The following is a 27,970-nucleotide window of genomic DNA, read 5'->3' as shown; positions in this document are numbered from 1 at the left end:
TGCTGGGTCGGTGAGAAAAAACAGATGTTTTTCTAAGGAACATTCTTTGCGGAATCCTTTGCTCTACGACTTATCTATCATGATGATGGCTGCAAAAACGGTAGCAAAGCGCTTAAAGGAATTTGGGGATTTACATTAAGTTGATTAAAGAGAAATGACAACCATGAGTGGAAACGTCATCACCAACGAGGATTTTACTCTGTAGACCATCCTAGTAAAAGAAAAAAAAAAAAACTTTCTTCCTAACGGATTCTTAAAGGGCCACTAAACCTCAGGTCGTCATCTTACGTCTCACTCATATGGACGTTACAAGTTTCTGGTGGTTCTCAGTGCTCATGACAAAGTTTGTGATCGTGGTCAGCAGGGGATTTTGTGGACCCAGTGAAGAACACCAGAGTCCGCTGAAATGGCTGATAACCGAGAACAAACGTTTACATTTATCTGCATAGCAAATGGACATGAGCCAGAGTCTAGAGTGAATGTCTCTTTAATTTTTAGATTTATTAAAGTAACAGTAAATGTAGGAGAAAGAAAAAACAGAACTAAACAGCAATTCCTCCCTTAATCTTCTGCTCTCCTTGGTCTTATCTGGTCTATATTTTTCTTCTAGTTTTGATTGTAATATAAAATTATTCTTCTATATGTGTCCCAGGAGATTAGCCTCTTCTGAACCTTCTCCTCCAAACCACAGATCAGACTCGTTTCTGGCTGTAAAGCTACTGGCTGCAGCAGGAGCCCTCCCGCACTAATGGCTGCAGTAGGACAGCGTGTTTTGCACTGTGGCCAATTTTACCTTTATCGTTCATTTCTAGCTTTAGGCTAGTGCTCCATGGCGACTGTCGGTCACGGAAAAATTGCAGGTTACGGCGACTGTTGCGCAACCTCAAAGTTTCCCTATAAGGAGGCAAAGTCACGAATGGCTTGCAGCAATCCAAGTCATTCAAATAATGTTTTTCCCCCTTACATTGAGGCCCCTGATTTTCCTGCAATCAAATGACACCATGGAGCCCTACCCTTACTGCTCCTTTAAGTAGGGCAGGGAGATGCAATGATTGGCCAGAGCCTCGCTGTTACTCCTTAAAGCGATTGTCTGGTTGAAATAGAAATCTCTTTCTGCGGGAGGTTCCTCCAATCAGGATCATCCTCTTATGTAATGGTCTAGCACATGGCACTGGAGGACCATAGCCATTCAATGAAAGCAATGAGCCTTATAGGTGTCAATAGGGTTTGGGGTAGGGATGTAACATGTCATTTTGATGTCTCTATGAGTGTGATGAGGAGAATATAGAAAAGTGCCTCAATAATCTGTCTGGAGACCTGGATCTTCTTTGGGCAATGACCAGTGAGACACTGGTCATTGCCCAAATAAGACCCAGTTATCCAGACACGAGACGTGTCTAGAATCTTCACCCAGTGCAAACAGGTCCTGGGACTGGTATGAAGGGCAAGTTACAAGAGCTCCATCAAAATCTCTGTGATCATAGCCCTTATGCAGATGGCACAACAAAAGGCTGGACGGCTGCAAAGTTATACCATGTAGATTTTGCGCCACCTGCTGGACGTATCTTCAAATATCAAAACGTCCTAATTCTTGGTACTAGAATATCAAACATTACACATCGGTTTTGGTGGCCTCTGATCCTCCATAAAACGTTGGAGCCATGATGGGCGGCAGGGCTAGAAGGTCCTGTCACTGAGCATGCCTCCTCCTACAGTCTATATTATCGGCGTAATGACAGATGTACTTAAAGGAACAGTAAACCAAGAAGTTGATGCTAAAATGAGAAACTTGCCCCCCAGTGTTTGTTTCAGGGACACAAAAAAAACCCAGACAGCAGTAGGGGGGGGGGGGGAGGGCTCCTGCTGCAGCCAGTTGCCTTACAGTCAGACAGGTCTGATCTGAGTTTTGGTGGATCTCCTGCGACACATATACTTGACGACAAGACATTGTTCAACCCCCTGCCCAACAACCATACTAAGAGAAAAAAAAAAAGTGTCCAAACATGGTTAATTAGCATATTATTAAAATTAATTAGCATGGTAATCAATCAAGCAGAAGAGCGGCCATGGATTTTTCTCCTAGATCACTAAACATCCTATATCCAATAATGAGCGTTCAATCCCACTATATACTGTACATCTACACATTCATCTATATACACACAGAGAATAGACAGCGAGGGGCGCCGATACCCGTAGTCTTTATAATACTTTAGTAGAACAAGTTGAGCCCCGGAGGCAACATGGATCGGAGGAAACAAGTGGAGTTCATTACATTTCCAGACAGAGCGGTGCGATCAGTTGTGATATTCACAAGGAAGTGCGGAGGAGCCGGATGGTCTAACCCAATCTAAAAATCAATACCTAGAAGAACAAAAGATCTGGAGAGCGCGCTCCTGCATTATTACTACAACTTCCCGGCCTGAGATTTACAGCTGCGGCCGGAGGGAACCGCAGCTCTGGAGGTACGTTAAATATACTGGGGGAATGCTAAAACGGGAATTCCCACATCTAATGTTATTACCAGGATCAGCAGCAGTGAATACAGCAGAGCCATTGGTCTACATCCTATTAGGGCTCCTGTACTAAGAGGGGTTAGGGGTCCCCTGATCATGAATCCCCTCCAATGGCCGAAGCTGCATCCAGGTTCTTGGTTACGGTAGACCACAGAAATCCATAGTGTCATCATTACTGAGCAATACTGACTTATGTTGAGGGTATGCTATCCACTCGGAGTGGAGACGCTGTGTTTAAATAAATCTCAACTCCACCAAAGTAGCTCCAAATACATAGTGGAATTAAGAATTATTATTATAATCCCGACAATCTGGCATCCTTAGGACTGCCAAAGTGTGAGACTATCATATATTCCGAACCAGCAGACCCCTATACATAAATACTATTAGGGTTTGTCCAGGATTAGGAAAACATAGGTGCTTTCTAACAGTGTCACTCCTGTCTACAGGTTGTGTTGGGTATTGCAGCTCAACTTCATTGAAGTGGATGAAGTTGAGCTGCAATACCACATACCTCCTGTGGACAGGTGTGGCACTGTTATTGGAAGAAAGCAGCCATATTTTGTTGTAATACTGGACAACCCTTTCAAGTATGTATAAATATGTACCCAACGTCCCCACAGCGGCTCCTGAAGACGATGGTAAATTCCTTATGTGCTCATCCTCGAGCGCCAGGATATACATAGGGGACTTGACCATCATCTTCAGGAGAAGATGCAGAATTATTTTTATTGCCTGCTAAAGTATCAAGATCTATAGAATCTGTTTATCTTCTTGCAGTTTAGTTTTATAGCAACCACCTGATAATCGTAGTTCTATCTGCTATACAATGCACTGCCTCTCCGTGCTGCACAGACTTGTTTTTAGGTCCCGCCCACTCAGAATCGCTACACAAGAAATCAGGAGACCTCAAAAACAAAATCAAGACTGGAGGAAAAGTGCCGAAACCAGAAAGATGGCAAGTCGTGTGTTATCGGAGTACGGAGAGGGGGGGAAGGGAGACAATTGTGCAACCAATAGAGATGGACTTTATAACTCTGACGTCTTACCGTCCCGTTGTAGATGAGTCGGGTAAACCAGTCATTGGACGGCTGATGCTGGTACAGTTCTAGTGTGATGTCAGCAGCATAAGGCGGCCATTTCTGGTCAAAGATACCGAAGGCCATGAGTAGAGGTATGAGGGTCACGTCATGCGCGGCGTAGAGGAACAGCTTCCTGTAAATGACAATAGGAACAACCGAGTCTGCTGAGAACATCAAAACCAATACGGAATTAGAATAGTAATAAAAATAAATATCTCAATATCTCACACACCACAGCTGCTGCACAGCCTCTTTTTCAGAAGTGCAGATATATCCCCCCCCCCCCCCCTATAATGGAGGGTTTCCGTAAAAACTCAATGACTGGGGACGCCAAGAAACCATTTATATCCAGTTCTCCAGCCACTTTGGACATCTCCTATTCTTATGTCCGATCAGGTCCTAAACGAGGGGGGGACAGTTCTGGTTTAGGACCCATTAGTCACAGCTCGGGGACTCGGCACATCGGTGTATCGCATGGGTGGTCTCCTTAGTAACAGAAGCCGCCGCCAGTGGGTGACTACACCAGATCGCTGTGTATTCTTCATCCACCACCAGCACCTGCCGCGAGGTAAATAAAGATGGTGGCCGGGACCTAGCGCTGGCATATCCGCGATGTATCGGAGCATAGATGTGTCGGTTATGGCGGATTTCCATACAATGTAACAACAACAGACACGTATAGTGAGGTATATACCTGGCCTGCGTCTCATCAGAGGAGCACCGCGTCATCTCCAGCATGTTACTCTGTAGGGTGTACAGGAAAGGCCCCACACTCAGCTTCAGAACTTCCCTGCGAATCAAAAACCAGACGACGTGACCCCCTCTCATCAGTCCGTGGATTAAAGGAGGCGTTCGCTTTTAAACACCATTTTTTTTTTACAGTTTCTATACAGAGATAATCTACATAAAAAGAGGCGGTATTCTATTGGAAACAGTCAGCAAGCTAGATGACAAAAACACTCCTATAATGCCGAACATGTCATTTTTCCTACATTATATAACAGTGCCCGGTATAAAGAGGACCCAGAATGCAAATCCCTCCCCAGCATGCCCTGAGCAGACACTGAACAAGCAGGGACTGCTGAGAGATTTCAGCTGTGGAGCTTACAGAGTTGTAAATGAGGGACTCCAATCTCAAATTTACTAACATACTTTAATTACGATTAAATCCTTACAAAATGTCAAATCTCCTGTCCTCCGGGGGAAACTACAAATCCCAGCATACACGGTGGAAATGGTATAATATCCATAGATTATATTCACGAGCGGTTTACGTACCGGTTATTGGGTCCCATCAGGTAAGACACGATATCAATGGCTCTCTGCTCCGACTGCTGCAAGTGGCGTTTATACTGAATGGAGAACGGGAAGCCGTGCACCTGCAGAAGTAACACAGCATGGTAACTGTAGAGGGCGCTGTAAGAACATGGATATCTAGGAGTAACAACATTGGAGTATCTTCGATTAAAAGGGCTCGTCTTTGGTTAGGGCGTATGGATGTCCAGCGGGGCGTTCCCCAATTTGGACCACCCTTTATGAGCCAGAATAGGCAGACTCCAGCCGTTCATGTATTACATTCATCTCAAAGGACGCCATGTAATACCACATTTGCCCTGCAGTGGCCGCTGCAGGGAAATAGTCTGTCTGGCAGATTCTTTCCCCGGAAAAATAAGATCTCGGGAGCCAAAATTGCGCCGATCAGCTGGCTCCCATATGAAAGCCCAATATGTCTGGGACGAGCCCTTTAAATCCCAGGAAAAATTAGTAGGAGACTCTGTAGTTGGAGTTTCTCCTTTAATTTTCACCAACCATGGACCGGCTTATACGGCGACATTATTTTAAGACGATTATAATGGTCGTCCTTGTGGCCACCCAGAGAAAGGCAATAGAAGCCGACAGGATACGAAGTGGCAAGGCGCTTTCCTAATTCAGCCATATAAGGAAAGATTGGTTCAATATGGCCGCCCTCGCCGACTCGCAATGTTGGTTGCCCGATGATTTCACAAGTTGCAAAGCTGCCTAATTACGTAGCGATATATTGTTCACTTGCACCTTCCCGTTTTACGTAAATTAAAAATTGCATGATCTAAAGTTCAATTTCTCCCCATCTTCAAGATTTCTTCTTGCTGTCAGTGAATGAAAACATTCTTGTTAACGTTCAGAGACTGAAATCTAGTTCTGAACATGTCCAAATGACACAGGTGCAGGGCTCGTTACAGTGTATTAGAGCTCAATCTTGTGTCTGTGATTGACATGATCAGGACAGGTTCTCAGTCTCCGGATATAAACATAAGTGCTCACATTCACTGACCGCAATCAGAGGTCTATAAATGATGAGAAATTGAAACATAATTGTGGAAATGATCAGCTTGACTCCAATTTTTTGGCGCAAAGAGTTGCACAATTTGGCACACGCAATCTCGCTCTTCTCTCGCCACTTTTGAAGAGTGGTGAAAAAAGCGGAAATGTTTAACCGGAGGGGCGGGGTCAGCCCGTTTCGGATGTCCGATTTTAAAAGTGATAAAATGGCGCAAATCTACATCTGTTCATTGCAAAAGTAGCATGAATTTTATAGTGTTCTTGAAAAATTAATTGATTAATTGATTGGTTGAAACGGGCACCAAAAATTACCTGCGACTGGTTGCTATGGGCAACTAGGATAGTTTTCATGACTCACCTGTTCGGCGAGCAGATTGTCCAGCAGTAAGAAGAAGTCCACGTGCTTTGTGCTGTCGATATTGAGGTCCCGCTGAAGTTTCTTCAGTTCGTCCGACATCCCAGGCTGAGAAGAGGCGAAAGGCATCCGGCCGCTGAGAGAAGAAACAATGGATTCTTATATCGTTCCCACACAGACGTCAGCCCCTATATACGCTAGACGAGCGTTCAGCTTCAAGAGCTTGTCCAGGATTGGAAAATAGGGTCTACTTATTTTTCAGAAACAGCGCCACCCCCTGTCTATAGGCTGTGTCTGGTACTGCAGCCCAATCTCATTTAAGTAAATGCTGCAATACCAGACGCGACCCATAAAACATGAGTGGCGCTGCTGCAGACACTGCTATAAATTATGAGTAGCGATCAGTTACCTGTGCACGTCTGATCAGCTACTGGAAGGTTCGGCTTTTTACCGTGCGCCAGAAATGTCCAGACTCTGAAGGGACCCCAAGGTAGGACCAACGTAGTCCCAGCATTGACAGGGACAGCCCTCATACTGTTATAGTCCACTGCACAGGGAAGGAGCCGCATGTAATATCTTTGTGGTTTCGTTTCCAGACCGGCTGTGGTTTTAGTTTTTGCTCCAACGTCCGTAATCTGCCTGAATCGCAGTAAATGGCGGCTAAAACTATTTCCTCAAGAACGCAAGTTCTCTAATGACGGCGAAATAAACAACTATTCCAGGCGGCGATACACTGCAGCGAAAGACGTGGCGATGAACGATTCAACACCCCGCAACATAGTGCCAAACACTTCTCCGAACTGTTCATCCTGAGCCTCCTGATTCATGAACAGAATACTACAAATACAACACAGACTGACATTAAGGGGTTATTACCATCTCGGACATGTATGGCATAACCCTCAAGATGGGCCATAATTGTCCGATAAGTGCGGGTCCCAGAGGTGGGACTCGCACCTGTCCTTCTGCCGTTGTCGCTGAGTGACAAGGTGTCGGAAACAGCCTAGCACAGCGAGCTACACTGTTTTTGGAACTCCGGAGTTACAAAAACAGCGTAGCTCGCTGTGCTTCGCAGTTCCGGTCATTCCCATTCACTTCTATGGGCGTTCCAGAAACAGCTGAGCAAAACCAGTTCAGCTGTTTCTGGAAAACCCGACCACCTCGTCACAGTGGCCGCCGCCCAGCGATGGAAGGTAGGACAGGGGTCCGGGGCCCCGATTCTACAGAGAGGTCCAGGTCCCAGAGGTAGGACCCGCATCTATCCAACATTTATGGCATATCTTCTGGATAAGCTATAAATGTCCGAGATGGGAAAAGCCCTTTAAAAGGTTATTCTTCTCTTATTGCGTGCGGAATTATACTAGCGATATGTTATTCTATAATTGGTGGGGGTCTGTCCTCTGGGAGTAGAAAGGGGTCACAGCCCTGATTTAGCATTGCCGCTCATTCCTCGTTTTTTTCCTGTACGGCAGCTCCCTGGGCCACCTCGCTGTGATGGATGAATGGAACAGTACTGCACAGCAGGGCGGCGCTGTTCTGGCACTGCAATCCTAATCAGCGCTGCACCCTCTTTATTCTCAGGATCAGCGGAAGTCCAAGAGGTCGGACCACTACCAATCATATAGTGATGGCATATCCTAGCCATATGCCCTCACTTTATATAATGGGAACACCCCTTTGATGCAACGTTGTTAGCGGAGGTGCAAAAATGACTCTCGAACCTCCTGTTTATATAAAGAAAAGTCTGATTGTGATATGAACAGGAACATCTCCAGATATTGGAACAAAAACTGCTCAGGGTCTGGGTCTCTAGTGCTTGAAATAAAAAAAAAAACAAAGCCAACAAACAGTGACTAGAGCGGCTTCCGGCACCGACCGCCGAATAACTTAGCCGGAACTGCTGAACGGTGCAGAGTTTGGGTTTCGGACCCCCCACCAATCATCAGTATGAAATTCCACCCACACCCCGACAACCCCTTTAAATCCTATGCGTTCCCTCTTTTTTAATGCAGTTATGTTCCAGGCTGGCAATAAATACATAGGAGAAGAAGTTAGCTACTTCCTCCTGCATTGAACTACACTTATTACCAACATTTATTATTAGTCTATATATTTTTCTTCAAATCCACTTCATAAGCCATAAAATAAAAGGTGAAGGCTCTGGTCGGACAATAAATAATGAACAATTAAAAACATTTGGTCACGGACATCGGGTAATGGTTCCCGCTCTACAGGCATAGATAACAGCAAGTATATCTGTACACAGTGATGGGGGGAGGGGATGGTACTGACGCAGACTGCTAGGGAGGGAGGAGAGAGGGAGGGATATAACCTGTGTGACCGAGGATTAAAAGGGATCAGGGACATTTATGGCATATCCACGAGATATGTCATAAATGTCTGATAGATGCGGGTCCCACCTCCGGGATATAGTAGTGAATGGCAGTTACGGAAGCCGCTGTGGATATGTCATAAATGTCCTTCATGGGAAAACCCCTTTAAGATCATTAAATCTAATATGGCCGACAACAGGGGCTCAGACAGCTACTTCCTATCCCATATACTGAATGCAGTTGAGTTTAAAAAAAAAAACACAACACAACACAAGGTATTTCTATAGGGGAAAAACAAGTTGACCGAAAATACACAACCGCTCCGCGCTCCCTTCCTATAACACAATAGAACGTTTCATGGACATATAACCTGGTCAGATGTTTCAGCTCCTTGCAGCCTTGATAATTGGGGTAGAGGATTTCAGTTTCTGCATCACAAGTTACTATAGTAACAGGTCCTGTAAAATAAAAAAAGCCACAACAGATCAGACATATTTCAGTAATACCCCTTTTAACACCCCTCTGGGTAAGACCATAAAAGGAGAGGTATAAAAGGGTCATCATTTTTAGGCTTATTTCAAATCATAACAAAGCGCCCGCTGTAATCAATAGATATCCAGCTATACCCCCCACAAGTAGAGAAATGGGTCCATAGCCCAGCTTGTATTACACTCCAGAGCTGCATTCACAATTTTGCTGGCTGATGCTGGAAACCATTTGTGTATAGGTTCAGACAGCATCAGACATGTGGAAAGATGGGGTTTTGCACGGATAGGGGCCCAACCCGAAGAGGAGTATAAAAGAGTATCCGGCACACCAATTTTGAAACAAAAGGTATTTTTATTTTGTTTTTAACATCAGTGGCGGAATGCGACATTTCGGTCTAAGCGACCTTCATCAGGCTAGGAGCCGTGGTGGAAAACTGCATAGACGAGCGCTTGTGGTGCTGATCGCGGCTGGCCGCTGTATCATGAGCGTCATGATGTACACCGTGACTACACCAGCAGAATAGTGAGTGCAGCTCTGGAGTATAATACAGGATGTAACTTAGGATCAATATGGGATAAGTAATGCAATGTATGTACACAGTGACTCCACCAGCAGAATAGTGAGTGCAGCTCTGGAGTATAATACAGGATGTGACTCAGGATCAGTACAGGATAAGTAATGTAATGTATGTACACAGTGATTCCACCAGCAGAATAGTGAGTGCAGCTCTGGAGTATAATACAGCATGTAACTCGGGATCAGTACAGTATAAGTAATGTATGTACACAGTGACTCCACCAGCAGAATAGTGAGTGCAGCTCTGGAGTATAATACAGGATGTAACTCAGGATCAGTACAGGATAAGTAATGTAATGCATGTACACAGTGATTCCACCAGCAGAATAGTGAGTGCAGCTCTGGGGTATAATACAGGATATAACTCAGGATCAGTACAGGATAAGTAATGTAATGCATGTACACAGTGATTCCACCAGCAGAATAGTGAGTGCAGCTCTGGGGTATAATACAGGATATAACTCGGGATCAGTACAGGATAAGTAATGCAATGTATGTACACAGTGACTCCACCAGCAGAATAGGGAGTGCAGCTCTGGAGTATAATACAGGATGTAACTCAGGATCAGTACAGGATAAGTAATGTATGCACACAGTGACTCCACCAGCAGAATAGTGAGTGCAGCTGTGGAGTATAGTACAGGACGTAACTCAGGATCAGTACAGGATAAGTAATCTAATGTATGTACACAGTGACTCCACCAGCAGAATAATGAGTGCAGCTCTGGAGTATAATACAGGATGTAACTCAGGATCAGTACAGGATAAGTAATGTAATGTATGTACACAGTGACTCCACCAGCAGAATAGGGAGTGCAGCTCTGGAGTATAATACTGGATGTAACTCAGGATCAGTACAGGATAAGTAATGTGATGTATGTATACAATGACTCCACCAGCAGAATAGTGAGTGCAGCTCTGGAGTATAATACAGGATGTAACTCAGGATCAGTACAGGATAAGTAATGCAATGTATGTACACAGTGACTCCACCAGCAGAATAGTGAGTGCAGCTCTGGAGTATAATACAGGATGTAACTCAGGATCAGTACAGGATAAGTAATGTGATGTATGTACACAGTGACTCCACCAGCAGAATAGTGAGTGCAGCTCTGGAGTATAATACATGATGTAACTCAGGATCAGTAATGTAATGTATGTACATAGTGACTCCACCAGCAGAATAGTGAGTGCAGCTCTGGAGTATAATACAGGATATAACTGGGGATCAGTACAGGATAAGTAATGTAATGTATGTACACAGTGATTCCACCAGCAGAATAGTGAGTGCAGCTCTGGAGTATAATACAGGATATAACTGGGGATCAGTACAGGATAAGTAATGTAATGTATGTACACAGTGATTCCACCAGCAGAATAGTGAGTGCAGCTCTGGAGTATAATACAGCATGTAACTCGGGATCAGTACAGTATAAGTAATGTATGTACACAGTGACTCCACCAGGAGAATAGTGAGTGCAGCTCTGGAGTATAATACAGGATATAACTCAGGATCAGTACAGGATAAGTAATGTAATGCATGTACACTGACTCCACCAGCAGAATAGTGAGTGCAGCTCTGGAGTATAATACAGGATGTAACTCGGGATCAGTACAGTATAAGTAATGTATGTACACAGTGACTCCACCAGGAGAATAGTGAGTGCAGCTCTGGAGTATAATACAGGATATAACTCAGGATCAGTACAGGATAAGTAATGTAATGTATGTACAGTGACTCCACCAGCAGAATAGTGAGTGCAGCTCTGGAGTATAATACAGGATATAACTCAGGATAAGTAATGTAATGCATGTACACAGTGACTCCACCAGCAGAATAGTGAGTACAGCTCTGGAGTATAATACAGGATGTAACTCAGGATCAGTACAGGATAAGTAATGTAATGCATGTACACTGACTCCACCAGCAGAATAGTGAGTGCAGCTCTGGAGTATAATACAGGATGTAACTCAGGATCAGTACAGGATAAGTAATGTAATGCATGTACACAGTGACTCCACCAGCAGAATAGTGAATGCAGCTCTGGAGTATAATACAGGATATAACTCAGGATCAGTACAGGATAAGTAATGTAATGCATGTACACTGACTCCACCAGCAGAATAGTGAGTGCAGCTCTGGAGTATAATACAGGATGTAACTCAGGATCAGTACAGGATAAGTAATGTAATGCATGTACACAGTGATTCCACCAGCAGAATAGTGAGTGCAGCTCTGGGGTATAATACAGGATATAACTGGGGATCAGTACAGGATAAGTAATGTAATGTATGTACACAGTGATTCCACCAGCAGAATAGTGAGTGCAGCTCTGGAGTATAATACAGCATGTAACTCGGGATCAGTACAGTATAAGTAATGTATGTACACAGTGACTCCACCAGGAGAATAGTGAGTGCAGCTCTGGAGTATAATACAGGATATAACTCAGGATCAGTACAGGATAAGTAATGTAATGCATGTACACTGACTCCACCAGCAGAATAGTGAGTGCAGCTCTGGAGTATAATACAGGATGTAACTCGGGATCAGTACAGTATAAGTAATGTATGTACACAGTGACTCCACCAGGAGAATAGTGAGTGCAGCTCTGGAGTATAATACAGGATATAACTCAGGATCAGTACAGGATAAGTAATGTAATGTATGTACAGTGACTCCACCAGCAGAATAGTGAGTGCAGCTCTGGAGTATAATACAGGATATAACTCAGGATAAGTAATGTAATGCATGTACACAGTGACTCCACCAGCAGAATAGTGAGTACAGCTCTGGAGTATAATACAGGATGTAACTCAGGATCAGTACAGGATAAGTAATGTAATGCATGTACACTGACTCCACCAGCAGAATAGTGAGTGCAGCTCTGGAGTATAATACAGGATATAACTCAGGATCAGTACAGGATAAGTAATGTAATGCATGTACACTGACTCCACCAGCAGAATAGTGAGTGCAGCTCTGGAGTATAATACAGGATGTAACTCAGGATCAGTACAGGATAAGTAATGTAATGCATGTACACAGTGATTCCACCAGCAGAATAGTGAGTGCAGCTCTGGGGTATAATACAGGATATAACTCGGGATCAGTACAGGATAAGTAATGTAATGTATGTACACAGTGACTCCACCAGCAGAATAGTGAGTGCAGCTCTGGGGTATAATACAGGATATAACTCGGGATCAGTACAGGATAAGTAATGCAATGTATGTACACAGTGACTCCACCAGCAGAATAGGGAGTGCAGCTCTGGAGTATAATACAGGATGTAACTCAGGATCAGTACAGGATAAGTAATGTATGCACACAGTGACTCCACCAGCAGAATAGTGAGTGCAGCTGTGGAGTATAGTACAGGATGTAACTCAGGATCAGTACAGGATAAGTAATCTAATGTATGTACACAGTGACTCCACCAGCAGAATAGTGAGTGCAGCTCTGGAGTATAATACAGGATGCAACTCAGGATCAGTACAGGATAAGTAATGTAATGTATGTACACAGTGACTCCACCAGCAGAATAGTGAGTGCAGCTCTGGAGTATAATACAGGATGTAACTCAGGATCAGTACAGGATAAGTAATGTATGTACACAGTGACTCCACCAGCAGAATAATGAGTGCAGCTCTGGAGTATAATACAGGATGTAACTCAGGATCAGTACAGGATAAGTAATGTAATGTATGTACACAGTGACTCCACCAGCAGAATAGGGAGTGCAGCTCTGGAGTATAATACTGGATGTAACTCAGGATCAGTACAGGATAAGTAATGTGATGTATGTATACAATGACTCCACCAGCAGAATAGTGAGTGCAGCTCTGGAGTATAATACAGGATGTAACTCAGGATCAGTACAGGATAAGTAATGTGATGTATGTACACAGTGACTCCACCAGCAGAATAGTGAGTGCAGCTCTGGAGTATAATACATGATGTAACTCAGGATCAGTAATGTAATGTATGTACACAGTGACTCCACCAGCAGAATAGTGAGTGCAGCTCTGGAGTATAATACAGGATATAACTGGGGATCAGTACAGGATAAGTAATGTAATGTATGTACACAGTGATTCCACCAGCAGAATAGTGAGTGCAGCTCTGGAGTATAATACAGCATGTAACTCGGGATCAGTACAGTATAAGTAATGTATGTACACAGTGACTCCACCAGGAGAATAGTGAGTGCAGCTCTGGAGTATAATACAGGATATAACTCAGGATCAGTACAGGATAAGTAATGTAATGCATGTACACTGACTCAACCAGCAGAATAGTGAGTGCAGCTCTGGAGTATAATACAGGATGTAACTCGGGATCAGTACAGTATAAGTAATGTATGTACACAGTGACTCCACCAGCAGAATAGTGAGTGCAGCTCTGGAGTATAATACAGGATATAACTCAGGATAAGTAATGTAATGCATGTACACAGTGACTCCACCAGCAGAATAGTGAGTACAGCTCTGGAGTATAATACAGGATGTAACTCAGGATCAGTACAGGATAAGTAATGTAATGCATGTACACTGACTCCACCAGCAGAATAGTGAGTGCAGCTCTGGAGTATAATACAGGATGTAACTCAGGATCAGTACAGGATAAGTAATGTAATGCATGTACACAGTGACTCCACCAGCAGAATAGTGAGTGCAGCTCTGGAGTATAATACAGGATATAACTGGGGATCAGTACAGGATAAGTAATGTAATGTATGTACACAGTGATTCCACCAGCAGAATAGTGAGTGCAGCTCTGGGGTATAATACAGGATATAACTCGGGATCAGTACAGGATAAGTAATGTAATGTATGTACACAGTGACTCCACCAGCAGAATAGTGAGTGCAGCTCTGGAGTATAATACAGGATGTAACTCAGGATCAGTACAGGATAAGTAATGTATGTACACAGTGACTCCACCAGCAGAATAGTGAGTGCAGCTGTGGAGTATAGTACAGCATGTAACTCAGGATCAGTACAGGATAAGTAATGCAATGTATGTACACAGTGACTGCACCAGCATAATAGTGAGTGCAGCTCTGGAGTATAATACAGCATGTAACTCAGGATCAGTACAGGATAAGTAATGTAATGTATGTACACAGTGACTCCACCAGCAGAATAGGGAGTGCAGCTCTGGAGTATAATACAGGATGTAACTCAGGATCAGTACAGGATAAGTAATGCAATGTATGTACACAGTGACTGCACCAGCAGAATAGGGAGTGCAGCTCTGGAGTATAATACAGGATGTAACTCAGGATCAGTACAGGATAAGTAATGTATGCACACAGTGACTCCACCAGCAGAATAGTGAGTGCAGCTCTGGAGTATAATACAGGATGTAACTCAGGATCAGCACAGGATAAGTAATGCAATGTATGTACACAGTGACTGCACCAGCAGAATAGGGAGTGCAGCTCTGGAGTATAATACAGGATGAAACTCAGGATCAGTACAGGATAAGTAATGTAATGTATGTACACAGTGACTCCACCAGCAGAATAGTGAGTGCAGCTCTGGAGTATAATACAGGATGTAACTCAGGATCAGTACAGGATAAGTAATGTATTGTATGTACACAGTGACTCCACCAGCAGAATAGTGAGTGCAGCTCTGGAGTATAATACATGATGTAACTCAGGATCAGTACAGGATAAGTAATGCAATGTATGTATACAGTAAATAAACTTTTTATTTAGATGGATTTTATTTGTAAGCCTTTGCTGTACATGCATGTTATGAGGTGTGGGGCCATCAATCAGACACTTTCAGCGCAGTCAACAAAATCAGACAGGGAAAAAAACATTATTTTATGGGTCGCGAACCTTGGGGTGGGGGGGGTCGCGTGAAGACCTTTGGGGGGTGCGAGCCACTGACTGATGCCCCAGTTACAACTGTATCTGCATCCTCAGGACGCAGATACTGTTCAAATCAATGCTGGAGCAAGGAGCCAGACGGGCTCCTTGCTCCAGCATTCACTTTGCCGTGAGCAGCTGGGAGCAGACAGGCGCGATGCAGTGACATCATCGCGCCTGTCTGCACGGAGCCACACACTGCACAGACCGGAGGAGCAGAAGGATCTCCTCCACCCGTCGTGGGAACGGGCATAGGCAGGTATTTCATGATTTTTATTAGGCACTAGTGGGGCTGTGCGGAGGCAGCTATGGGGGGCATTATACTGCGTGGGGGCAGTTATGAGGGCATTATATGGTGTGGTGGCAGCTATGGGGAGCATTATACTGCATGGGGGCACTAAGGGGTCATTATACTGGATGGGGACGCACTCAATTGTGTTTCACTCTGTTCTAAACCGCTAGCTATGCCTCTGATGGCCACGTTGGGTCACATGACCCACCATCAGCCGCCATAGTCGGGCCTCAGCAACACACAACAGCAGGATACCTTGAGCGCGCCCCATCCCCCGCCCGCAGTTGTCGCGGTTTTTCGATGTGGGACGGACTTATTTTTCGAATAGACGCAAGTACCGGCATCGAACTACAAATTATGTTGACGTAAGTCAGACTAAATGGGGCTAAGTATGGTAGCGGGGAGGGGGGGTCCCAAACAAAAGTCTCAGCTAAAAGTGGGTCCCGGCCACAGAAAGTTTGGGAACTGCTGCAATATCGTATTGGATGAGGGTCTGAGAGAGCGGCTGAAATGGTCTCCACCAGCAAATCTCTAATGTTTAACTTGTATGATTTGTGACATGTGAACTCACCTTCTTGTTTCTGCTGGAAAAGTCCGGCCAGCAAACACCGCGTTGACTCCAGATTACGGACTATATTAGTGGAGCGGACACTGAAATATCAAGAGAATATTTAACATTTACAGCTGCAGGAGATATTTGTGCTCACAGTAACATCCCTTTCCCCTATTGTGGATACAGCACCGCGGGTATAGGCTCGTCACTAGGAGTCAGACACTGGGTAGGAAAAAAGCGTTGGGTCCGCCGAGGCAGGTCACACCCCTCCCCCAGATACCATTGATATCAATGGTGACGGAAACATCGCTAATGGTTTCCGTTTGAATCAATAGCGGAGTCGACTGCGCTATTGATTCCGTCGGAAAACCGGAAACCTGCCGGAATGGCGACGAACGGAAACCATTAGCGATGTTTCCGTCACCATTGATATCAATGGTGACTGAAACGGAAACCTCAGACGGAACCCCGGAACGGAAAGCGAACGCTGATGTGAACAGGCCCTTAGTTATAGTTGCATCCTCAATTACACGACACATTTGTTCATCACAGATTTTTTCCTAGAACTCGTATTTACAGCTACCGATGTTCATTCCCCTAGTTATATATGATGGCGTATATATATATATATATATATATATTAACATATGTACTTTTTAACATATTCATTTTATTTAATATAAAATTGACTTACTGCTTTACCAACTAATTGATCAAGTTGACGACATCATCTGTGTTAGAGGAATAAGCGGATACGGCCGAATACTCTGCATAGAATACAACGGAGCGATCGTACAATTCAATTTGATCTCGCTATTTATCGCAACAATAAGAAAGAAATTTGTAACAGATTTTGACGCTAAAGGGGGTTTTACACCGGCCGATAAATGGCCGTTGCAACAAGCGCCGATCAATGAGACATCGTTGATCGGCACTTGTTTGCTCCTGTCACACGGAGCTACGGATGGGGACGAGCGCTCGTTACTCCGATCGCTCATCTCCATACTTTATCCTCATGTCGGCAGCGCGTCCCCCTGATGCACTGCTGATAACATTTCCCTTTTTTTAAAACGACACGACCAGAAGATGATTCGGCGTTTGCTGGTTCATCCGCTGATCGCTGCCCTGTTTACACCGGGCAATTATCGACAACGAGCGTTCTATGAATGTTTCTCTGCCCGATAATCGCCCGGTGTAAAACCCCCTTAACACTTTGTGCCAATAGAAAGAATTGTATCCGACACACTCTTGGAATATTTAACGTAGATTTATTTCAATTTTTTTTCGTAATGCCGGTGGCTACATGTGCAACGTTTCGGTCGTGAGACCATCGTCGGGCGCTGAGCCGTACTGAGGACTGGTTTAGAGATTTTGCTGGCGCTGTTATTATGGTAATGGCGGCTTAGTGCTCTTAATGAGCGCTGAGCTTCGGCGCTCTTATAATAAACCCGTCCGCTCACACCGTCACTCTGCTCTGTGGCCCCCTCCTAAAAACGTCCCTTCTTGTATCAAACCCCCCCCCTGCACCCATACTTTCCCCTAAGCTGGCTTCGTTCTAGCACACAACGAGGCCATGCGGCAGCCCCGATCACCGGCATGAAGGGAAACGACATATTCCGCTCCCTATAACTTCCAAACAGAACCACCACTTTACAGTAGTACAAACCAATAGTAAACCAACATAAAATTATTATGTATTTATTGTGTACATTGCATAAGATTTATGTAACAGTGACTGACCGAGAAGTGGGGTCAGAGGTCAGCGGTCCGCGTTTCTCAACATAAATGTATGAACCTTTTTCACACGTCCTTTATCTGTGGGATTCTGCCTGAGGAAGGAGCCGGTACGGGTCCAAAACGCGTCGCCTGTATCCTTCATATTCTCAATAAAGAACTTTGATCTACATAGTGTCCGCCTCTTCGCCATGCGACGCTAGAAACCAGCACCGTATCGCACCAAAAGGGACCAGCGCCGATCCCAGGGCTGATTTATTTTTTTTTTTAAGTATTATCACCCACCTGTCCAAGGTGCGACTCTCGCAATGCAGCTCCAGTTCTGTCAACTGGGCAAAGTATTTGTATCCAGCAAAACCCATGGCTTGCAATTCCCTGGAAAAATCTACAGGGATGTCTCCTAGCACGACATCACCAGGTGAGCAGAACCTGAACAACGTACTTTTTCTACATCCATACCTGGGTAATGCCCCATGCTTGCACCGTTTTGTACCCTATTTTCCTTTCAGTGAAACTGGAAAAAGACTGAACTGCGCTCGAAGGCCAGAGACAAAATAGACAGAACGATCCAACCTGGGGGAGGGTCAGGATCTCGATCTTGTATCCCTTTCATCACCATCTCTTGAACCCAAGCATCTTCCACGTGAGCCGGCCATATCGTCTGGCAGAAAAGAGGCCCCCCCCCCCCCCCCAAAGACTAGACTCGATTGGAGAGACACATTCAGGCAGAAGAGGTCTTGGGAGTGGAGGGTTTCTGGGACCACGGAGGGCTTAGGCTTGAAGGAGGGACGTCTTGATTCTGAGAGACGACTGGTCCTCCTCTCCGACCTCTAACACGGGAAGATACGAAAGGAAGAAAACCGCTGAGAACGCTGGGAAGGCTGTTGGCATCGAGGACGGTTCTGAGGTGGACATGAACTCTTGCCGCCAGTCGCCTCAGAGAGAATTTTGTCCAGATGCTTTCCCCAAGAGTCTGCCCCCAGGTAAGGGAAGACCAGTGAGAGTCTACTTAAAATCAGGATGCATCAACCAGAATTTTGGCTAAAGTGAGCAGCGAATTAGCAGTTCATATGGCAACGAAATGGGAGAACTTGCATAGGAAATAGGAGGCACGGATCAGCTAGGAAGCCGGGTCAGTCAGGTCCTCCTGCGGAGCGCCCTCTATGACGCCTTGGTGAGGCTGGTTGGCCCAGATGTTGCCAGTTTTACTGAGCTGGGACTTGGCAAAAGCTGGCGCAGGGCAGAGCCTGCCGCCACGAAGGCTAGAGAATCCAATCTCTTGTCAAGAGATTCAACCCAGAATTTGAACCCAGAGATTCCGGTGTCCCAAGACGGCTGAATCTGCGGACCACGATCTCCGGCTATTGCCTCTTTCTTTTCCTAGATTACCTTGATTGCCTAATTAGTCTCACCTTTGTGGCTTGATAGAAGTCCGGCTGTTTTTGCCCTTGCACTTCCGGATTGACTATTGAGCTTGCTGGCTGTAGTTTTTTTGCTGCCTCTCTACAAACGGTTGCCACTTATCGTTGTGCTGGACTGGTACTTGACTATTCTGGCTATGAGCACCTTCCAGCCAATATGATTCAGCCACTGGACTCCAAATCTGCTACAGGCGCTTCCATTCCTTGGAGAGGAGATCCTCAAATTCGCTGTGCTTTGGGAAAATCAGAGACTGGCAGCAGTGACGGCGGAGGAGCACCTCTCCGCGTGAAGCGGAGGGAGTCATCCTTATAAGGTGTCCCTGACAGCGCAATTCCGTTCCTGCATAGCGGCTGCCATTTTAGGGTCTCGTTCTGACTGAGGACCCCCCAGGGAAGACAGACTGATCCTGCAGAGAGATAGTTCCCCCCCGGTGCTGGTTCTAACGGGACGTAAAGTGAAAAAACGGAAGAATGGGACCCGTCCCTTGTGCTCCTGGGTCTCTTACGTGACGGCATGACTCCGGGGGGTGATGCCAGGGGAGCAGTGATCTGGCCACCATCATTCTGCGAGGGCCTATACAGACGCTGCTGTGGACAGGGAAATGAATGCAGATCACTGGGAGACCAAGGGATGAAAGAAAAGACTTAAGAGGATCAAATTAGGGAAAGGAAATAAGCCGATGGTCCTTTTAAAGGCCTTAGGCCTCATGCACACGACCGTAGTGTTTTTCTGGTCCGCAAATTCCAGGACCGTGTTCCGTGAAATGTCCTCCGCAGTTCATCCGTATGTAATCCGCAAAATGCGGATTAAAAAAAAAAGCCTAGGTAAAACAGGATGACGACAGAACTCATTCCCGGTCGTCGCCTAGCAACACTTCCGCAAACTGCGGTTGACACACTGAGGTGTACCCGCATTTTCCCTGGCCCATTGACTTCTATGGGCATGTCCGCATCGAATTTGCGGGCCGTAATAAGACATGTCCTGAGTTTGTGCGGCACGGATTTGTGGACATGCGGGGACCCGTGAAAACACGGATAGTGTGTATGGGCCCATAGAAATGAATGGGTCCGCAATTCTGCCGTGGATTTTCGGGGGAATTGCGGACGCAAAAACACGTTCGTGTGCATGGGGCCTTACTTGTAATAGACAGACGTAACCCTTTAGGTTGGTCATACACATGAGATAAATGGACGATTTTGGCCATTTTGCCTGACCATAGCTTAAAAATTACCGCAAACAATCGAGATGGCCGATTTTTGTCTGCCAAATATATGATCGGCCGGGTTGTAACATCTCGTCCGTGTGTATTGCATGTTCGGCTGAATTCGATCAGTCAATTGCCACTTTGCACAAACCCCAGGGAGTCCACATTGCGGCTGATCATTATTGTAGGTCTATGGCCGGCTTTAAAAAAAACAAAAAAATGTAATAGGCACCGGACTAAAAACCCCTCCCCCCATATGCCAGCAGCCACTAGAGGGACCAAATATCATCATATCAGTAACATTCAAAATATCCACCCCCTAGTTCCCCACATGCCCGGATATATGGGTAGATGCCCAAGCCTCGTGTGATATCAGATTAGCCATTCCCTAATACAATCTCATTGCACCTTCTACATGGAAAGTTATAGAACAACCCGGCAGGACTCCTATCCTGCACCGCTGCCCTGCAGTGGCCTATAGCGTGACAAAGGCGCCGTTTACAGCCTATATTCTGTAGCTGGACGGCGGCTTCGTTCACTTTCTGGAAACTTACTAGACCTCTGACGGCTTAAACACTGGTGAGAGAAAACTCATCTCGTCCACATAGTCCTTCCGAAGCCTGGATCCGAGCGAGAACATCTGCTGCATCCCAACAGTGGTGAGCTGCCCGGGGAAGGTCCCGCCCTGTGAAACCAAGGAGAGATGGTATATATGGTGCCAGGCAACTTTAGAATGTATTAATAGACATAATTGGTGGACATTCACTATAACCACTTGCTCTTCTGCCTGTTGCTGCCATTAGGGGGCGATCTGTATGTGGCTTCTATCCAATAGGAACCATAGCTGTACACAGATTGCCCCCCTATTCGTGGCACCGGACTGCATAGATTTAGCCAGGGATTTTAGATTATATTTGTGGGATTAAAGAGAAGCGGTGCTCTGTTCATAGAGATTATTTATACTGCGGTTTTCCTACGCATAAAAAAAAAAATTAAAAAGCCCAAGAAAAAAAAAAAAAAAGCATTTTACATATAGAAAATTATTTTATTTCAGATCCAAATTCATTCGAGCCACGTCATAAAAAAATCCTATTGAAGCGCATTAGTCTGTGATGCCATCAGACAGGCGCAGTAATTCACTCGGCAGGTAAATGGTTAATATTCGGGCATATTTACCTTCAGCTTGTGAGCTCTGTATCGCTCCTCAAACGGGGAGTGGGGTTTGGGGCCTCCCACCAGATCGGTGACCCTATAATCAAACTGTGTGTGTTCAGGAGCCTCCAGCAGAGTCGGCGACCACTCCACCTGGGAAATAACGGACACGGTGCCGGGTGTTACTGTACTTGGCATTCTTGACATGTAACATGGCAAATAATAAATAAATTAATAGGAGCCTGTGAAAATCACTATATACTGCAATACATTACTAACGGAGTATATGGTGCAAGCGATCTAATGGTTCAAGTCCCCTAGGGGACTAATAAAAAAGTGAAAATACAGTTTAATAAAGTTTTCTTAATTGATTAAAAAAAAAAAAAGTAAAAAAAATGTCTTCCCGTTTTCCCCCCAAATACATATATTTGGTATCGCCCTAATTGTCTTTAGCTGCAGAATAAATGTAACCTGACGTTTTTACCGCACAGCGAACGGAAGAACTGAAGACAAAAACAACAATGGAGGAGTTGCTGGTTTTTTTTTCCATTCCACCCCACAATGAATTTTTACCATTTTCCCAGTACATTAAATGGTATAATAAATAGTGTAGGGAAAAAAAATACAACTTGTCCCACACAAAACACGAAGTCAAAGGGCGATATCAACGGGGAAAAAAAAAAAAAAAACGCTTTTGAAAGGCAGGGAGGAAAAAATGAATAAGAAACGAAAAATTACTTAAAGCGGCTTATAAGTGGCCTATCTTGTGCGTGATGTGATCGGTGCTGTAATGTAGAGAACAGCAGTGGTTTTTATTTAGAAAAACGATCATTTTTGACGGAGTTATGACCTATTTTAGCTTTATGCTAATGAGTTTCTCAATGGACAACTGGGCGTGTTTTACTATTGACCAAGTGGGCGTTGTGGAGAGAAGTGTATGACGCTGACCAATCAGTGACCAATCAGCGTCATGCACTCCTCTCCATTCATTTACCCTTTATTCCGATAAGCCCCACTCCCATTACACTTCTGCAGCCAGCAGAGGGCGCTGCTACACTAGTTCAACATATTCCATGACTGTTGGTTTGCTATTATACCTGCTCGTTGTGTGGAATTGGTTTCAGGGGGGTCCGGGCTCCATGGCGGAAGACCACCTGCACCAGTTTCAGCTCATAGTCCTGTTCGTCTGTGCCCAGCTGACCAATGTCCCTTTGCACTTCAGCAAGTGCCGCTCTCTTGTTGTGCAGACAGTAAAAGATGGAGCCCACAAGTCCGGCACGAGCCAAAGTGCTCATTGTGTGTTCCGGGGGTCGGTGCGTTCTGCTGGGGACAAACCATAAACAAAACAGAAACCATTATAATATGTGACTAAACAGACAAATCCAGTCTAATGCGTTACCTGCACAGACACATTGTAACAAACTATCAGCACAGGAGAGAGATTTGTGCTGCTCGTGTTTATCTCACAGGGAGTTATCTAGACTGGATAATTGTAAGGGTATGTTCACACGAGGGCGTCCGTAACGGCTGAAATTACGGGGATGTTTTCAGGAGAAAACATCCCCGTAATTTCAGCCGTAACGGCATGTGCAGGCGCTTGAACGTCACGTCCATTACGGACGTAATTGGCGCTGCTTTTCATTGGAGTCAATGAATAACGGCTCCAATTATGCCCCAAGAAGTGACAGGTCACTTCTTTGACGCGGGCGTCTATTTACGCGCCGTCTTCTGACAGCGGCGCGTAAATATACGCCTCGTGTGAACAGACAAACGTCAGCCATTGCTTTCAACGGGCAGATGTTTGTCAACGCTATCGAGGCGCATTTTCGGACGTAATTCGGTGGTTAATACGCCCGAATTACGTCCATAAATAGGCCGTGTGAATATACCCTAACAAACCCTTAGACACTAGGGGGCGCTCACTGCATACACTAGTAAATCTCAAGAGCAGATGTATAAATCTGAATGCAGAGCTCCCCCTAGTGGCCTACAAAAGCATACAAGTGGCCTACATAGGACGCTGCATAGTATACATCAGCGCTTTACGTTCGAAAGATTTTCCCGCCGTATGTGCCGAACGTAGCGCCACGACGCGTTGTGAATAAAGCTTTAATTTTCTGTGCATGGACTTCCTGTCATGTGACCTCCATTCTTATGAATCTGCAGTTACTGTGGAGGTCACGTGACAGGAAATCCATGAATAGAAGTCTGCTGATGTTACCATGGCAATTTTTCCATGACTACAGCAGTGAAAAGCTCAGGAAAATGAGCAAAAAAAAAAACACAAAAAAAACAATGGCGACCTTTATCATTAGTCAGTGAAAATGGGGCAAATGTCTTCTATTTGGCGCGCTCACTATATATGACATGTTTTTCTTGTACGTGAATCAGGATTGCCGCTCCTTTTTTATTTGAACAATTTTCGGGTCATTATTTTACAAAACCCCTTTAATAAATAAAAGGCGCTTACTAATAAGTAATGACTAAAAAGTTACCTTCAGCCCCTATCGTCCACAAATCCCACACGGCGACTGCTGGACATGACGCCATATTGTTTATGGGGGAAAAAAAACCAAAACATTTAGGCGGGATTCACACGACAGGGTTTCCCGGCCGGGTGCCGGCCGTTCATAAATCGGCCGGCACCCGGCTGCATTAGGAATAATAGACCCCTAATGGGGCTATTCACACGACCGATTTTCTGACGGCCGGGAAAACCGGCCGTCAAAAAATAGTACATGCTCTATTTTCAGCCGGGTGCCCGGCCGCCCGGCTCCCATAGAAGTCTATGGGGCCGGGTAATACACGGCCATCACCGGAATGTGTCCTGAGTGATGGCCGGGTCTACCGTCGCTCGCGCACTCTCTCTCCTCCTCCTCCTCACAGTGCAGAGTGCATGTGAGGAGGAGGAGGAGGAGGGTCTTTAATTGCTAGCTGTAGGAGTCGGAATCCCCAATCCCCGGCTGGGGATTGGGGATTCCGCTACAGGAGAAGTGCGTGACTACACTGTCCATATATGGACACAGCGAAGTCACGCACTTCTGCAGCGGAATCCCCGACTCTATGGCCGGGGATGCCGCTACAGGAGAAGTGAGTGACTACACTGTCCATATATGGACACAGTGACGTCACTCACTTCTGAAGCGGAATTCCCGACCTGTGGCAGGGAATTCCTCTTCAGGAGAAGTCAGTGACTACACTGTCCATATATGGACATTGAAGTCAGTGACTTCTCCTGGAAAGGGGGGGGGGGGGATAGGTGCAACTTACAGGGGACTGTGTGGCATCACCTACAGGAGGCAGGGTGGGTGGCATCGCCTACAGGGGGCAGGGTGGCATCGCCTACAGGGGGCAGGGTGGCATCGTCTACAGGGGGCAGGGTGGCATCACCTACAGGGGGCTGTGTGGCATCACCTACAGGGGGCTGTGTGGCATCACCTACAGGGGGCTGTGTGGCATCACCTACAGGGGGCTGTGTGGCATCACCTACAGGGGGCTGTGTGGCATCACCTACAGGGGGCTGTGTGGCATCACCTACAGGGGGCTGTGTGGCATCACCTACAGGGGGCTGTGTGGCATCACCTACAGGGGGCTGTGTGGCATCACCTACAGGGGGCTGTGTGGCATCACCTACAGGGGGCTGTGTGGCATCACCTACAGGGGGCTGGGTGGCATTACCTACCAGGGGGGCTGTGGCATTATCTACAAAGGGCTGTGTGTGGCAACAAATTTTAAATGAAATTCATCCGATTTTAAAACGGACAGGGAAAAAAACGGATTCAAATCGGGTCCAAATCGGCCGGTAAAAACGGCAACTCGGCCCGGAACGGATGCAAACCGGCCGGGAAAATCGGCCAAAAACGGCCGATTTTCCCGGCCGACACTCGGACCCTGTCGTGTGAAGGAGGCCTTATGGGCAATCCCTTAAAGGGGTATCCAGGTAACTTCAAGTAATCGTCTATCTACTGGATAGGTGGTAATAGATAGGTGGGGATCCAACCACTGGGACCCCCACTGATTGCCATAACGGGGGGGTGGTGTGATCTTCTGTATGAATCCGCAGCGATTACGCATCAAAACGTAAAAACCAAACCCAAAAAAAACGCACCTCCGGGTGCGTTCCTTCCTGCATATTTCTTGCGGTTTCCTGCGGTTCTGCTGCGTATGAAGCCTCAACGCACACATGGCGGAATTTAATGCAGAAAATCTACATCAAGACCGCAGGTGTTTCCGCAGGTAAAGTCCGCACTTAATTGTTTTTTTGGCGCGGTTTTTACAATTTGATGCGGGAAATAGGCGCGGTTTTATACTACGGGGTTTGGTGCGTTTTTTAAAACTAGTCAGATACAAGACGCAGGATAAACGGACGCGCTGCGGATTTTAAAATACGAATCGCAGGGCAATTTACATGCAGAAAAATTCTGCAACGTGAAGATGAGATTCCTTGATCTCTCGTTTACTTTGCTGGTCGTGTAGGACGCTGCCGATTTGCCGCACAAAAATAAGCGCAAAAAAATCCATACCTAATACGCATTGTGTGTATATCGCCTATGGGCCCAACGTCCCCCCTCTAAATCCCATTAGTGGGGTCCCCCTCCGATCAGATCTAGTGAGTGTTAGTCGTCAGATTACCCCATAAAAAGACCTTCGAGAAAAATAATTACATAAAAGGACCTTTTTTTTTTCAGTAAAAATGTGAAAACCCCGTTATATCTTCTTTGAAGACGCGATTACTTAGGCCCAAAGCCTGAGGCGGCACTACTGAGGGATTCTGATGACGACTGTGTTGTCATGGAGACCGTGTGTGGATCCAATGACCAAATACATCAATGTCCCCACATAACCATTATTCAAGTCTCCATGACAACGCTGTACCGGACAGGGGACATGTGACCAGAACCTCAGTAGTGCAGCCTCACCACAAGCCAGCTCCGACGGAATCCCGTACGTGCGCAGTAAAGTGTACCGGTCAACTGCATACAGGCGTCGGAGCTGGGGAATCGGCCAGCGTGACTCTTCAGGAGTGGCCCCGCCCCTATGACTCTTTCCACCTAATTTGCATAGATTGCGCCATTCTTAAACGTATTACCGTCCTGGGTAACGGATTGGTTCCGGTTAGTGGCCTAAATCATTCTGGGGGGGGGGGGGGTCACAAACGGACTTGAGCGGCACAGCAATGTCTAATGCAGCAGCGCTCAGTCGGACGGGCGCCGTAGAGATTTTCCATTTTTAATTTTCAAGAAGAGGAGGGTTTAAACCCATTACCATGGATCTTAAAGGAATACTCCAGGCAAAACTGCAGGGTCTGAAGGGGCGGAGCATGACACGGATTCTCTCTTTGGTGTTCTCTCTTGTCATGCTCCGCCCCCTCAGGCTCTGTACTAGACATAAGTGTATACGCTTTTCCTGGAGTGTTCCTTTAAGCCCAGAGAAAAAAAATATACAAAAATTACGATGCGATACAAAAACGATAATAATTATCAGTCGTATCGGCAAAAAAATACGGTCACATCTAATACGGTCTCTTCCTATAGATGACGCAATGCAGAGACGATCGTATCGCCATCGTACACGCACAGACTTTAGCGCTTCCCATCTGTTAGATTATATGAAGTCGGCCTAACTAAAAGGCATGATGGAGGATAAGAGCAGTGCACAAGGTATCCATACAGTAGACAGAGGGACAGCAGGGTTGTCACCCAGAAAGGAAGCAGTGGGAGGAAATGAGAGGGGTTTGCAGCACTTAGAGGGGAAAGTCGTAATTTAAAGTCCTCTCACTTGACTTCAGTCCCGGTTGGGGCTTCCTGTTGGGTGATCCCCGGCTCCTGGCACTGTCACCCTCTTATCTCCCTGTGCTATACCTTCAGCACTGCACTCCAATAACGACAACGAAAGGTAAAATCACTGATGACTGCTGGGAGTTGTAGTCCCGTCGACGCTTCCCCTTCGCGTCGATTTAAAGACGTTGCTGTACGGACTACACTTACCATGATGCAAAGCGGTGAAGCACGTACGGCCAGTGGTGAAGTCGCGCTAAGTTTTCATTGGCTAGAGGCCG

General features: G+C 45.8%; 1 protein-coding gene across 3 annotated transcripts; it reads right to left on the bottom strand.

Annotated features, from left to right (window-relative positions):
* On the bottom strand, positions 1–27,921 carry ACP6 (acid phosphatase 6, lysophosphatidic). 3 transcript variants are annotated; one of them, XM_075851004.1, is made up of 11 exons: positions 27,900–27,921; positions 23,010–23,235; positions 21,937–22,065; positions 21,315–21,445; positions 16,419–16,498; positions 8,976–9,063; positions 6,276–6,408; positions 4,877–4,977; positions 4,293–4,388; positions 3,566–3,731; positions 1–211 (listed from the first exon to the last, which is right to left on the bottom strand). In XM_075851004.1, the coding sequence occupies exons 2-11, from the start codon at positions 23,205–23,207 to the stop codon at positions 131–133; spliced, it is 1,203 nt and encodes a 400-aa protein (XP_075707119.1). In that variant the 5' UTR covers positions 23,208–23,235; positions 27,900–27,921; the 3' UTR covers positions 1–130. The 3 variants fall into 3 exon arrangements, with proteins under 3 accessions (XP_075707119.1, XP_075707117.1, XP_075707118.1); XM_075851002.1 differs by lacking the exon at positions 27,900–27,921 and adding an exon at positions 27,691–27,877 and having other exon boundaries at positions 2–211; XM_075851003.1 differs by lacking the exon at positions 27,900–27,921 and adding an exon at positions 27,691–27,877 and having other exon boundaries at positions 2–211; positions 23,010–23,232.
* Positions 27,922–27,970: the final 49 nt, after the last annotated feature.

The sequence above is a fragment of the Rhinoderma darwinii genome, chromosome 2 (assembly GCF_050947455.1).
Source record: "Rhinoderma darwinii isolate aRhiDar2 chromosome 2, aRhiDar2.hap1, whole genome shotgun sequence".
Taxonomy (NCBI): domain Eukaryota; kingdom Metazoa; phylum Chordata; class Amphibia; order Anura; family Rhinodermatidae; genus Rhinoderma; species Rhinoderma darwinii.
The sequence above is the reverse complement of the archived record's forward strand: the minus strand, read 5'-3'. Positions and strand labels throughout refer to the sequence as shown.